Source organism: Andrographis paniculata, unplaced genomic scaffold, assembly GCF_009805555.1.
Source record: "Andrographis paniculata isolate CXL003 unplaced genomic scaffold, ASM980555v1 Contig36END, whole genome shotgun sequence".
Lineage (NCBI taxonomy): Eukaryota > Viridiplantae > Streptophyta > Magnoliopsida > Lamiales > Acanthaceae > Andrographis > Andrographis paniculata.
The window spans coordinates 1,693,047-1,705,233 of record NW_026137569.1 but is presented as its reverse complement, the minus strand read 5'-3'; the positions used below and the strand labels follow the sequence as shown (position 1 = coordinate 1,705,233).

Sequence of the window (12,187 nt, the reverse complement as noted above, 5' to 3'; positions counted from 1 at the left end):
ATGTACAGCTGTCCCTTAATAAGTGCACATTCTAATAGCTTAACTGCATTCATCGTGACATTGACGTAATCTAGTGATATTTCTTGACAAACATTTTGCGTTATATTCAGTGTATGATATTATTATTTGAAATCACAATACAATATAAGAAAATAATAATAAATAAATAAATAAACAATTCTCACCCTTCAATTAAATCAGCCCAATCGGCTATAAATAAAAGCCCATAAATTATCCGGCTCATAATATCATATTTATTTATTTTGGGCCCAATAAAAAAAGATAGCCCATGTGGAGCTCCAAAAAAATAATTAAAAAGTCACAATGAAGTAGAAGCCCACACATAATATATTATTGTCTTCAATAATATAATTTATTTAATATGAATTCTACAGAAATTAGTCTATTTCAATGATTAAGAGGGAGATCAACAAAATTTTCCAATTCAAATATTTGTCTAAAATCACGTAAGAATAGCCACCCAGAGCAATAAAGGCCATCTTTATATTACTTTAACTTAATTTAATTCTCCAGTGGATATTTACAATTTTGCATGTCACTTGCTACGTTACGTCCACAAAAGTCATAATCCCACCATCTTAATCAATAAAAGAACATAAATTATTGCAACTACTCAATTTTAAATTATTCATTTTCAATTACTTTACTATATTATCCCCGTACGGGGATATAAAAACACACATGAACATTACATCAAATCCAAAGCTTAAAGAAACACGATTGAGAAATATTATCTAGGCTGTTTTATTGGGTACAACATCCTAATTCACGATCCAAGCCTCACGTTACTTTTAAAATCCATACCCAGAACCAGCTGTCATGGCGACAGAAATCCTTACAGTTAGTATAACCCCTTTTTATTTTATTTCATCTAAGCTATGTTTCAATCCTTAAATTGGGGCAACGAAGTCATGCTTAGGTAACAATTCCATCACAAAATTTCTAACACAGAATCATCATTCATATACACACAAATATATATATATATATATACACGCATTGAAATCTTACCGAGGTAAAGCACCCAACTGCAGAAGAGGACATGCAGTTAGAATCGGGTGAAAAAGCTCTTCTTGAAATGCACACAAGCCTGAATTGGAGGCAACATGCCTGCAATGATTGCCCTAAATTCTTGAATTAAATATGATTATTCATATGAGGCAAGTAAGCATCCAGACAAAATATACAATATATAAATATAAATATAAATATAAATATAAATATCAAAGATGAATGGAGAAGAACTGATCAAGAAAACAGGAGAGTTGGTTTGACCTGTGCAGGGCTTTCCAGTCCACCTGCTGCATTAGACAGACACCTAATCCAACCTATTCATTGCATCATCAGATCCTTTGGCTACTTTAATTAAAATACCAAAAGGGATTTGTTAATTTTACTGTGTAAGAAGTCTCCCCGGTTAAGAGTTAAGACACTTCGCTGGAACAACAAAATAATATTCATAGATTCATTCAATGTTTGATCCAGAAACTCCTGGTTTACATATACATATATTATATCCACTCCCACCAAAAGTATCTAATAAAAACAACCACTGTATCTCAAAAGTTAGAAACTTCACATGCCAGCAATAATTGTCAATACAAAACAAGGGACCAACGAAGAAGCAACAAACTAATGAATGCTAGCTATCTTTTATCTTTCTCTTGCATCCTAGGTCATGAATCCAGACCACGCATGCTAATATTCAACAAAAAGTAAACAAAAAGTATCAATAGAATCAGTAAAAACAAACAAAGGACTCTATTAATGATTGCAAATTCTAAGATTGTGGTCCACATATGGTTTGAGGTTAGACAAGAGCCTTGTAGGAAGTCAAGAATGTTCAAACCTAAACTTCAAGGCAATAGCATTAGTTAACCCTTCTTAACCAAACTGCAACCACTCACATCCCTTCCAACCAATACATTGTCTATTTATATAGACCCTTTCTGTCCCAACTTTTATTTGCCACATCCTCATCAAGAAAATTATTCTTTCCAAAAACTGCAAACCTTTTTTTCTGAGAAATCCAGAAAGTCATGCTCAGAATGTTCGGACCCGTTTTGATCATCTGTACTGTTTTATCTTCTCTGTACACACCATCCCATGGCCAATCATGTGCACACTACAGCTTTGCCAGCAACCAGAAATTCAAGTCATGCAATGACCTCCCACACCTCAACTCATTTCTGCACTGGGACTATGATCAATCAGCTAAAACAGTTAAGATTGCGTATCGTCACACGGGAGTCTCATCTTCTAGATGGACAGCATGGGGAATTAATCCTACAGGGCAAGGCATGGTCGGGGCACAAGCACTAGTGGCTTTCCAGAAATCCGATGGCACAATGAGAGCATACACAGCACCCATTGCAGGGTACCAGACTCAATTACAGCAAGGAAATCTAAGTTTCGAGGTTTCGGACTTAAAGGCAACATATGCAAGGAGTGAAATCACTATTTTCGCTAGTTTAAAGTTCAACAATTTAAGCTCCACAGTGAATCAAGTTTGGCAAGAGGGTCCCATTACTGGAGACACTCCAGGAATACATCCTACTTCCGGTTCTAATGTTCAGTCTACGGGGACACTAAATTTTCTTTCTGGAGAGACAGGAGCATCGTCTGGAGGAGCAGTCAACTCCAGAACTAGGAAAAGGAATGTAAGTTTTTTAACATGTTGATCAAACCATGTTATAATATCTGCTGCTTTTCTTTCTTATCATTTCTTATGGTCAGTTCTTGTACCTAATACATTCTAAGCATGGTAAGTAAACAACATTCTTGTGTCTGCACTATATCTAATCATGTTAAGGGAACATACAGATTCATGGACTACTAAATTCAGTGAGTTGGGGGATCCTGTTGCCAACTGGTGCTGTATTGGCAAGGTACCTAAAAGTGTTCCCATCTGCAGATCCAGCATGGTTCTATCTACACGCTACTTGCCAAGTCTCAGCCTACATCACCGGGGTTACAGGTTGGGCAATCGGAATCCAACTAGGAAGCCAGTCTCCCGGAATTCAGTACACAGCACATAGAGTTATTGGCATTGTAATATTTTGCCTTGCAACCCTCCAGGTATCAGCTTTAAGCAGTAAGAAAAAGTAACTGTAGACTTTCCGTGAAATTTACTTTATGACAATCCAAGGGGATAGTGCTCAAATTCGTAAATGTTCGAAAACTTAGATATTGATTATAATGGAGGCTTTCTTGTTGTATAGGTTTCTGCTATGCTTCTAAGGCCTAAAAGGGAGCACAAACACAGATTCTATTGGAACATATACCACCACTTCATCGGATACTCTGTTATAGTTCTAAGCATTATCAACATTTTCAAGGGCTTTGACATTCTAAATCCAGAGAAGAAATGGAAGAGAGCTTACATTGGGGTCCTAATAGGTCTGGCTTGTGTTGCAGCAACACTGGAAGTTTACACATGGTGCATGGTTCTGAGGAGGAAAAAATCAAGCCAAAGTCAGAACATGTCTAATGGGATCAATGGGAAAAACGGTTACAACGGCTACACATCACGGCCTCAAGACATAATATGAAGCAGACATACCGTTTGATGAATGGAGTTCTTCTATTTGGCTTGTGTTTTTGTCCAAACCCTTCATGTTTATGTTACGATTCCGTCTCTAGTATGTTTTTGGTGTTCTAACTGTGTTGATATATCCTTCAATTCTAGGTGAGCAGAGCATAGGGGATCTTTATGCCTCTAGAAAATTGTACTCATTTCCTAATGCCAGCCACATTAAGACCTAAATGTGATACTAGCAAAGCCACAGATAAGATGGATTACATTGTGTGAATCAAAATTGATAAAACTTGTGAAAAGATAGAATCAATGCTTTTATTTATTTGTTTTAATTGTGAAGAGGGTATGTCTCTAGGCATCAGCCAAGAGGAAAAATCATCTAATACATGATGTGCATGTACTAGCAATGCTCATACTATAGTTCCTCTGGATAGTAAACCAAGCTTATCTGGTATCAAAGTGATCTCTATTCCGATTGCTGCAATGTGTCAACAAATGCATCCTTGAGGAAAGCATTTGAAGCAGCTACTCGCTGAGAAGTGAGATCAAAATCCTTACCAGAACTGTTAAAATACAAAAAGGAAACAGAACATTAGTTGCATGTTTAAAACTGAGCATGGTTTTTATCAAGTTCAAGAGCATGAACTCACGGATCAAATACAAGACCTCCAGCTTCAGTTACAATAACTGCACCGGCTGCTACGTCCCTGAAAAGAGAACCAAATGCTTAGTACCATATACTACATCACTGCCAACTATAAGGTTATGAAATCATACCAAGCGCCTCCAAAACCGATTTCATAGGTTAAATCAAGCCTTCCACATGCAATTCCACAGAGGTTTAATGCACAGGATCCACCCATTCTGACAGACCTAACCTGATCCAATGAGAGTTATCCTTTCAGCTAGTTTACGAAAAATTGAGGATAAAGAAATTTGGAAGATCGCTGATATTCTATCATCACTAGGTTACCTTGAAGAGTAGACTCTTGATCCTATTGGTAACATCATCCATAGTAGGTTTGTCACGTTTTGTTCCGACCTGCCAATTTCAGTTTACACACTGCCACTCATACGTAAAGTAGAACACAAGAATTAAATAAAAAAGGCTTTGTTAAAACTTGAAACTAGGCATCATCCTAGTCTCTCACAAGAACCTTATTCATAATAACTGAATGCATACAGATCAATCACTTTTGCATTAATATGTGTAGCTGAGTACCTCTGTGGCAAGAAGGGACTTCACAAGCTCGGTTTGACTACTGGCTGTAGGATTCAAGATATAACTGAATTGTTCACAGTTCTCACTAAAATTTATAATAGTGGCCAGTACTCAAAATCTCTAAATGAAGAAGAAACTAACCTTTGATAGGATTCCCATTTAGGAAAGAACCTTTTCCACGAATAGCAGTAAAAAGCTTCACAGACAAACACAATATTTGTAATGTATTGCATGTGCAGAACTGTTAAGCAATGTAATAGTATTTGCATTCCTATGCCAGTAGCCACTGATGGATAGCAGAAGAGAATCAAGACTCAAGAGAAGGAAGATGGTGCTAGTGGACACCTCAATGGATAAGCATATATTTTATATACTTGATCCAAGGGAATATACTCCTCTACAGAAGTAACTTTATTAGTAACAACAAGTGGGATATAGGATAGTCTGACTGTGAATACAATAGAACTAGGATTGCAAGTTTTTAAGTTCCAGGCTGTACAACACTTGATTTCATGTTAAGTTAAGAAAGGAACTTCTAAGTGATGAATTTGGTGATCTTATCTACATAAAACAAATGATGCAATATGTTGCAGAGGTTAAGCTTTAAGAATATATCATTGAGAAGCTGAACAATTTTACCTCATCCATTATTGGATTGTAGACAACTCCAACTGTTGGAACTTTTTGAATTGTTAATCCAATGGACACACATACAAATGGAAACCTGCAATGGCATTCAGTTATAGCCATGACTTCAATGTGAAAACAAATGAAATAAATATAAGAAACTTACGAATGCACAAAGTTGGTTGTTCCATCCAAAGGATCAACAATCCAGGTTGGCTCATTAGTCAATTCTTCAGGACCAAGAGCTGCAGTTGTTTCTTCTCCAATGAACTATAAAAATAAAATAAAATAAAATAAAAAAAAACAGATGAAATAGAAGCATTTAACTCAATCACGTAGAGCAAAGATACAGAATAGCAATCCGAAACGGGAAGCATGAGTAAATATAGGGCTAACCTTATGGTCAGGGAATTTCTGCTTCAGAAAAGTGAATATTAGCTCTTCACAGCCTTTATCAGTTTCAGTCACTAAATCCACCTACGCCATTAAAACAAATGGATGATCAACATGCATAATAAAATAGCATATGTAGATGCAAAAAAAAGAATGCAGAGCATCACTGCTTGTAAGGCTATTCAATAGTACATACGTTCCTATAAGGATAAATAACAAACGTGAACTTAGACTAAACAATCAACACATTCCAGAGTGAAGGATGAAACTCAGAAACTCTCGAAAATCCAGCCACTAAATCACACACAAAATCTACATCAAAAGAATATCCACTTAAAAGTGATTCATTAACATACTGTTCCGTTAGAGATGTATTCCGGATACAAAATATATAAATAAATAAATACAACAAAGGCCAGACTAATAATAGGATCAAACACACTTATCTCAAAATTTCCAGAATCAATAGAACTGTAACATAGCCAGCATCTTACCAGGCCTTTGTGCTCCACACCTTTCTTCCCGTAAAAACCAGCACGGATTATCTGCAAACCAAAACAAAATTCTGAAATAAATTAATAAAAACTAAAACCACATATTAAGCGGGAAAATGGAGATAGTTCCAGTGCGGCGCGAAAGCGCCAATACAAGAGTGCTCAATGATAAGGAATTTGGAGATTCAGGCAAGAGCTCCACCTCTCCGGCTTTACGCGCAGCTTCCACCGCCGCGGCTAAGAAGTCCTCCATCGAACCTGAAATCCAAAACAAAAGTCAACTACAATCGCACAAAAAAACAACACGCACAATGTTCACGGCTGAACTAATCTCTGTACTGCTCGAGTTTGCTCAGTGAATGCCAATAAGAAAAAAATTTCGAGACCGCCGTGCCTTCTTCGGCTATGCTTGTATCTAGAGATTCAGAGAAGATCGTCTCCTTCGCAACTTCCGCATCCGCGGCATAGTCCTCCAACAAACCTGAAATCCAAAACAACAGTCAACTGCAATTGCACAAAAAATCAAAAAAAAAACACCACACGCAATGTTCACAGCTGAATTAATCTCTGTAGTGCTCGAGTTTTGCTCAGTAAATCCCCATGAGAAAAAAATAAAATTCGAGGCCTCGACACCTTTTTCCGCCATTTCTGGATGCTTGGGGATTGGTAACAGTAGTGATAGAATAGTTGTTGATAGCGCTCTGCGACTCCTCGGACCATTTATATACTATACCGTATTAACTTGCTCAGCCGGTTCCGAACCGACCGGACCGCCATTAAACCAGAACCGTTTCAAACCGTGAACCATCCGTTAGCGCTTCGAACCGGCGGTTCAGTTGGGATATTCTTCTTAACGTCAGAGTATCTTCTTATCAGTAGTCTGTAGAAAATGTTGATGTAATTGAAAGCGTTCCAATTTGCGCTATATGCCTTCAACAATGTGCCTCAACTGATTATCAGGTCAATACAGAGTAGTAATTTATGTAGGATTGAAAAGGTTGATATTCACTCTATGTTAAGTTTGATTTTGTAATTGGTTGAGTCTGATTTAGCACTCTATTCCAACTCAATCTGGAAAATTTCTGCTATATATTGTGGGCAAATTTGAGTTCAAAGGACAACCAAGAGGGTGAAACAAAAGAGACCAAACAGGGAGGAGATGAGAAGTTACCAAGAAGTCGAAAAGATCAAAGGGCCAAAACACAGATAACTTACAGACGGCAATAACTTAGAAGATTTTTAATTTTTAATTGTGTGTTCTTGAAATTAATATATATATATATATATATTAATTAAATACTGATAATGCTAAACTTAAATACTGAGAAACATCGCAGATACAACAGATGGAATAATTAAATGTGAAATGGGCAAGAGTCATCATCATCATCCTCATTGTCTGTTAAACTGAAACTGAAATTAAAACCAACACCAAATAAGCATTAAAAAAAAACCCACAGTGGCGCCGCTCATATATGCTCCTTACGCGGCGGAAACGGCTCAATGCACGACGGCCCCGCAGCGGCGGGATCCTTGAACAGATTCATTTGCGGTGGCGGCGGCGGGGCATAGAACCCGGGGTGGTGCGGCGGCGGCGGCGGCGCCATGTGATGAAGAAATGCAGTGGCCTGCGGAAAGGCCGAGAAAGCATGGTCGGAGGAGGCGGCAGTGGCGGCGACCCGCTTGACGAGCGGGTCCCCCCGGAGCGAGCCGCGATCACCGCCGTCGAACTCACGGTAGCGGTGGAGGTAGAGAGTGAGGGGCTCGACGTAGTCGTCGAAGCCGAGCTTGCTCATGGCCCAGAGGATGTCCTCGGCAGTGATGGTCTTGCGCTGCTCGCGCTGGCAGCGGTCGTTGGCTTCGCCGGTGATGAAGCTGATGTACTCCGACACGCACTCCTGAATGGTCTCCTTGGCGTCGTCGGAGATCTTGGCATGCGGCGGCAGGATCTTGCGCATGATCCTGATGACGTTGGCGATGGGCATGAAACGGTCCTGCTCCCGGACCACGCATTCGGAGTCGTCGCCGGAGTTTGCATGAGGAGGTAAGGTCATGCCCATGTTGAAGTCCCCGGTCTTCATTTTTCAATTATTATTAAATTAATATGTAATATATATATATATATACACATTTGTGGGGCGGGACTTGAAGACCATTCTGGGGTTCATTGGAGGACAGAAGAGAGAATTGGACAAAATTATTGATGAAAAAGGCACTGATACGAAGAAGAAAGTTGGTAGGGCAAATGCGGCGGTGAGTTTCTCGTTTGGAGTGAAACTCTCTCTCTCTCTCATCTGTCATAATTTTGCAAAACAACTTCTCAAAATCCAACGAAAAATTTTAATGGAATCAAAACAAACAGTGAAATCAGTGAAAAAGTATTAATTGAAAGCATTAAAAACAGGCCAACGTCTTCGCTCCACAACCACCACCAACTCCAACAAAACTTGCCCCACGGGTTTCAAACGGGCGGTTCCACCTGCCGGTTCGAATGTTTCAAACCCGAACCACCGAAGCCGAAGCCGGTTTTTCACGCGGTTCAGTTTCAGTTTCTATTTTCGATGAACCATAGATTTCCGGTTCGAACCGGCTGTTATGTGTTTTTAATTAAAATGATTATATTTATAAATTTAATTTAATTTTATATTAATATAAACAAAGAATATTTTCTTCCTCCCATTTTATTATATTGTACCATATTTTTATTTTTTGGTCTGTTTTATGTGTTTAGAAATAGTTTAAATTTGGAAGTATAACAGGTGTGTCCGCTTGTGTTAGTGTTTTTATTTTAAATAAAAAAATATATATTCAATTTGTACAATTTAAAAATTAATTTTAATTTACAATCAAACAAATTTTTTATTTTTTATTTTAAATAAAACTATATAATTATTCAACCCACACTCAATAAAAATATAAATATTTCCTTCCACAAAATATTACCCTATTTTCAAAAAAAAAAATCGAATTAGCATTTACTTTAAATTAATTTTAAATCACATCAATTTCAAATTATAACAAAGCACATCCAACAATTGTTTGATGTAATAATAATATTTTAAAGAATTCTTTTTAAAGAACATTAAAAAATGCATGGAAACTATAAAAAGATCAATGTAGAAGGATGTATTTGTTTTGTGAGATTAATGAAAAGATAAATTTTTTTATGTAAAATATATGAAATTGTCTTTTGAATATAAAAATAATAAATGTCTAATATATTAATTTTTTTTAAAGGATACACTAAGAAAAAAAAAAAAAGTCTAAATTATAAATTAACTTATTTTTACATATTTAAATAAATTAATTTAAAATTTATTTCTGAATTAAAAGTATGTTTTTTAAGATAATTTGAATAGATATTTTTTATGTGAGATATAAATAATTGTCTAAAAAATATACAAAATAATGAATGTATAATATATTGATATTTTTGGATAAGGCCGTATGTATATTTTTAAATAGAACATACCCATAATTTATAATTAGAATTATTATTCATATAATTTTTATAATAAAACAAATATTTATTGGAATAAAATTAGAATCAAAACTAGTTTGAAATTATAAGAAAATAATAATAAATAAAAAATAAAAATAAACACAAACACAAAACTAGTGTGACTTGCCTTATCATTCGACTGAGATTTAGATAGCGGCAGATTCTCACAGTCATATATATATATATAATAATAATAATAAAAACAGACGTATCAAACCATGTGAGAAGGCTTGGTAACGCCCAACGCGTGACGTAGATGATGTAGCATAAAATCTCTAGTAACAGCAAGGCCACTGTCACGTGAGAAGGGAAATTTAAAACGGTACAAAAAATTTCAAATAATATACAAATAAATATTAAATATCCAGATATATATTTTCATCAATCAAATTGAATATGATAATAGTAATACCAACAAACCCAAATTCTTCAAATATCCAAATGAATTACAGAACTGTTTAACTTAACGATGGCTTCATCAAGGATATCTTCTTCTTCTTTTTGCACATATAGATTATCATAATCCTATGTATATTGATACAGGGTTTTCGTTCAATACTATTTACAGAATGAATTGATTTATATAATACTCCATAGCTTCCCCAATGTAGCCACACCCAATAGTTCTCTTCAGAGCACTACCATCAAAACCCAACATCGTCATCAATTTCTTGAAACATTCTGAGGATCATAAAACATTAATTATCGTAAAACCACGGCGGCATGACAGAAGCCCAACAAGATCTTGTGCATTTAAACTAAGCAAATTCTAACAGAAATATCCCCTACAATCCAATCAAAAAGAATTCCATAACCAATGCCTTGATGCAACTATAACTTTAACCACTACCGGAAAGTTTTCCAATCGTTTCTTAGCTTCTAATTGTGTTGGCATACTTAAAAAACTGCTTCGAAAGGTTCCGAATTCAGTAACAAATAATCATTATAATGGAGATTAAACTTGACTTCAAAGCTAACCAGGAAATTGGGCATTACCTAGGAGAGATGTTGGGGATTCATTCTATTGTAAAATTGAGTAATTCTTCTTCTGCTAGCAGGCTTTGGCTTGACAGGCTTCTTCCTGAGGCCAAAGATCTCCTGCACCAGAGGCACATGAACCAGCACCAGCTTCCATGCCAAAAACCATCCTGAACAGATCACAAAAGCAGGAAAAAGTTCAAAACAATCAAATTAACGTTTACAGGACTTATTAAGGATCACTACCCCAAAGATTTGGCCGATGTAGAGTAAACCCATCAATTAATAAGGAATAAAATAAAAACCCTAATTATCAGGCAAATTCCAGCATCAACGATTTAGGGCAAAAGAGATTGCTCTAATTGGGAGAAATCAAAATTCCCCAAAATTACATGAACAGCGTGAGAAACAAACAACCAATTTGCATTGCCCATGGAAAAATCGACGGAGAAAAGGCTATCCAACATACATATATCAACAAACAGGGCTATAATTTGCGCAACCACATAGACAAAAAAATCTTAAATACAGAGAGAGGGGGAGAATCTGACCGAAGAAGAGTAGGGAGAGGGTGAAGAGAAGAGCGGCAAAGGGACGAAGGAGGAGAAAATTAGCGTAATCCCAATAGGAGAGTGCAACGGTTTCATCCATTCTCGCGCGCTCCGGTACCAAGGGTTTGAGGAGGAACGAAGTGGAGGCAACTGGCCAGGGAGGAGGTCACCATCCGTTGACTTTAGACTCGATTCTAAAAGCTTTATATATATACTTTTTTTTAATTGAAAAAAAAAAGGTAGAAAAAAAATTTCCTAATTAAATATAAAAGTTTGTTTGAAGGGTTTTTAAAAAATTTTACTATTCTTTTATTTTTTTTAATTTTTAAAATTAAATTAAACATATATTTTTTATTTTTTATATTATATTCAAAATTAATTTTATATTTCAAATATTACATTATTTTACGTCAATTCCACTTATTATGTCATTTTTTTATTTTTTTAAAAAAATAATTATATATATATATATATGTTGCGGATTCAATGTTAATGGTGTATTGCTTATATATTGCAATACATTTCTCTTAAGTCAGTTTACTAATGTGTATGTTAAATTAATGTTACAAATAGATGCGGAAATACTATTCAGAGTACCCTTTTCATTAAGACTGACTAATTAGCAGGATAATTGCTCCCTCTTAAAATCATAATACTATTTCATACAAATATAGTTTATTTTCATACTATATATTTTCGTTAACTTTTTTCAATAATGCAATTTAAAGTACATTTTATTTTTATTAAATAGCATTAGATCAATATTTAACCTTATTTTTCATTTTATATATCAATGTTTATTCTTACCATACTTAAAAAACTACCGATCTATTCATATAGATATTTTTAAAAGAATTTGGT

At 35.6% G+C, this 12,187-nt stretch overlaps 4 protein-coding genes across 6 annotated transcripts; 1 reads left to right on the top strand and 3 right to left on the bottom strand.

Annotated features, from left to right (window-relative positions):
* Nucleotides 1-1,862: 1,862 nt before the first annotated feature.
* On the top strand, nt 1,863-4,043 carry LOC127249764 (cytochrome b561 and DOMON domain-containing protein At4g17280-like). Its single transcript, XM_051272742.1, has 3 exons — nt 1,863-2,681; nt 2,845-3,099; nt 3,243-4,043. The coding sequence occupies exons 1-3, from the start codon at nt 2,061-2,063 to the stop codon at nt 3,570-3,572; spliced, it is 1,206 nt and encodes a 401-aa protein (XP_051128699.1). The 5' UTR covers nt 1,863-2,060; the 3' UTR covers nt 3,573-4,043.
* LOC127249765 (inositol-phosphate phosphatase) lies at nt 3,973-7,030 on the bottom strand. 2 transcript variants are annotated; one of them, XM_051272743.1, is made up of 13 exons: nt 6,929-7,030; nt 6,690-6,776; nt 6,498-6,553; nt 6,296-6,346; nt 5,805-5,885; nt 5,575-5,678; nt 5,421-5,505; nt 4,923-4,977; nt 4,782-4,825; nt 4,533-4,601; nt 4,337-4,437; nt 4,210-4,266; nt 3,973-4,122 (listed from the first exon to the last, which is right to left on the bottom strand). In XM_051272743.1, the coding sequence occupies exons 1-13, from the start codon at nt 6,939-6,941 to the stop codon at nt 4,026-4,028; spliced, it is 900 nt and encodes a 299-aa protein (XP_051128700.1). In that variant the 5' UTR covers nt 6,942-7,030; the 3' UTR covers nt 3,973-4,025. The 2 variants fall into 2 exon arrangements, with proteins under 2 accessions (XP_051128700.1, XP_051128701.1); XM_051272744.1 differs by lacking the exon at nt 6,929-7,030 and adding an exon at nt 6,849-6,872.
* A 641-nt stretch (nt 7,031-7,671) lies between these two features.
* On the bottom strand, nt 7,672-8,576 carry LOC127249766 (nuclear transcription factor Y subunit B-1-like). Its single transcript, XM_051272745.1, has one exon. It carries the CDS (start codon nt 8,374-8,376, stop codon nt 7,765-7,767), a length of 612 nt encoding a protein of 203 aa, XP_051128702.1. The 5' UTR covers nt 8,377-8,576; the 3' UTR covers nt 7,672-7,764.
* A 1,571-nt stretch (nt 8,577-10,147) lies between these two features.
* Nucleotides 10,148-11,502, bottom strand: LOC127249791 (uncharacterized). 2 transcript variants are annotated; one of them, XM_051272788.1, is made up of 3 exons: nt 11,327-11,502; nt 10,794-10,945; nt 10,148-10,478 (listed from the first exon to the last, which is right to left on the bottom strand). In XM_051272788.1, exons 1-2 carry the CDS (start codon nt 11,424-11,426, stop codon nt 10,794-10,796), a joined length of 252 nt encoding a protein of 83 aa, XP_051128745.1. In that variant the 5' UTR covers nt 11,427-11,502; the 3' UTR covers nt 10,148-10,478. The 2 variants fall into 2 exon arrangements, with proteins under 2 accessions (XP_051128745.1, XP_051128746.1); XM_051272789.1 differs by having other exon boundaries at nt 10,148-10,435.
* Nucleotides 11,503-12,187: the final 685 nt, after the last annotated feature.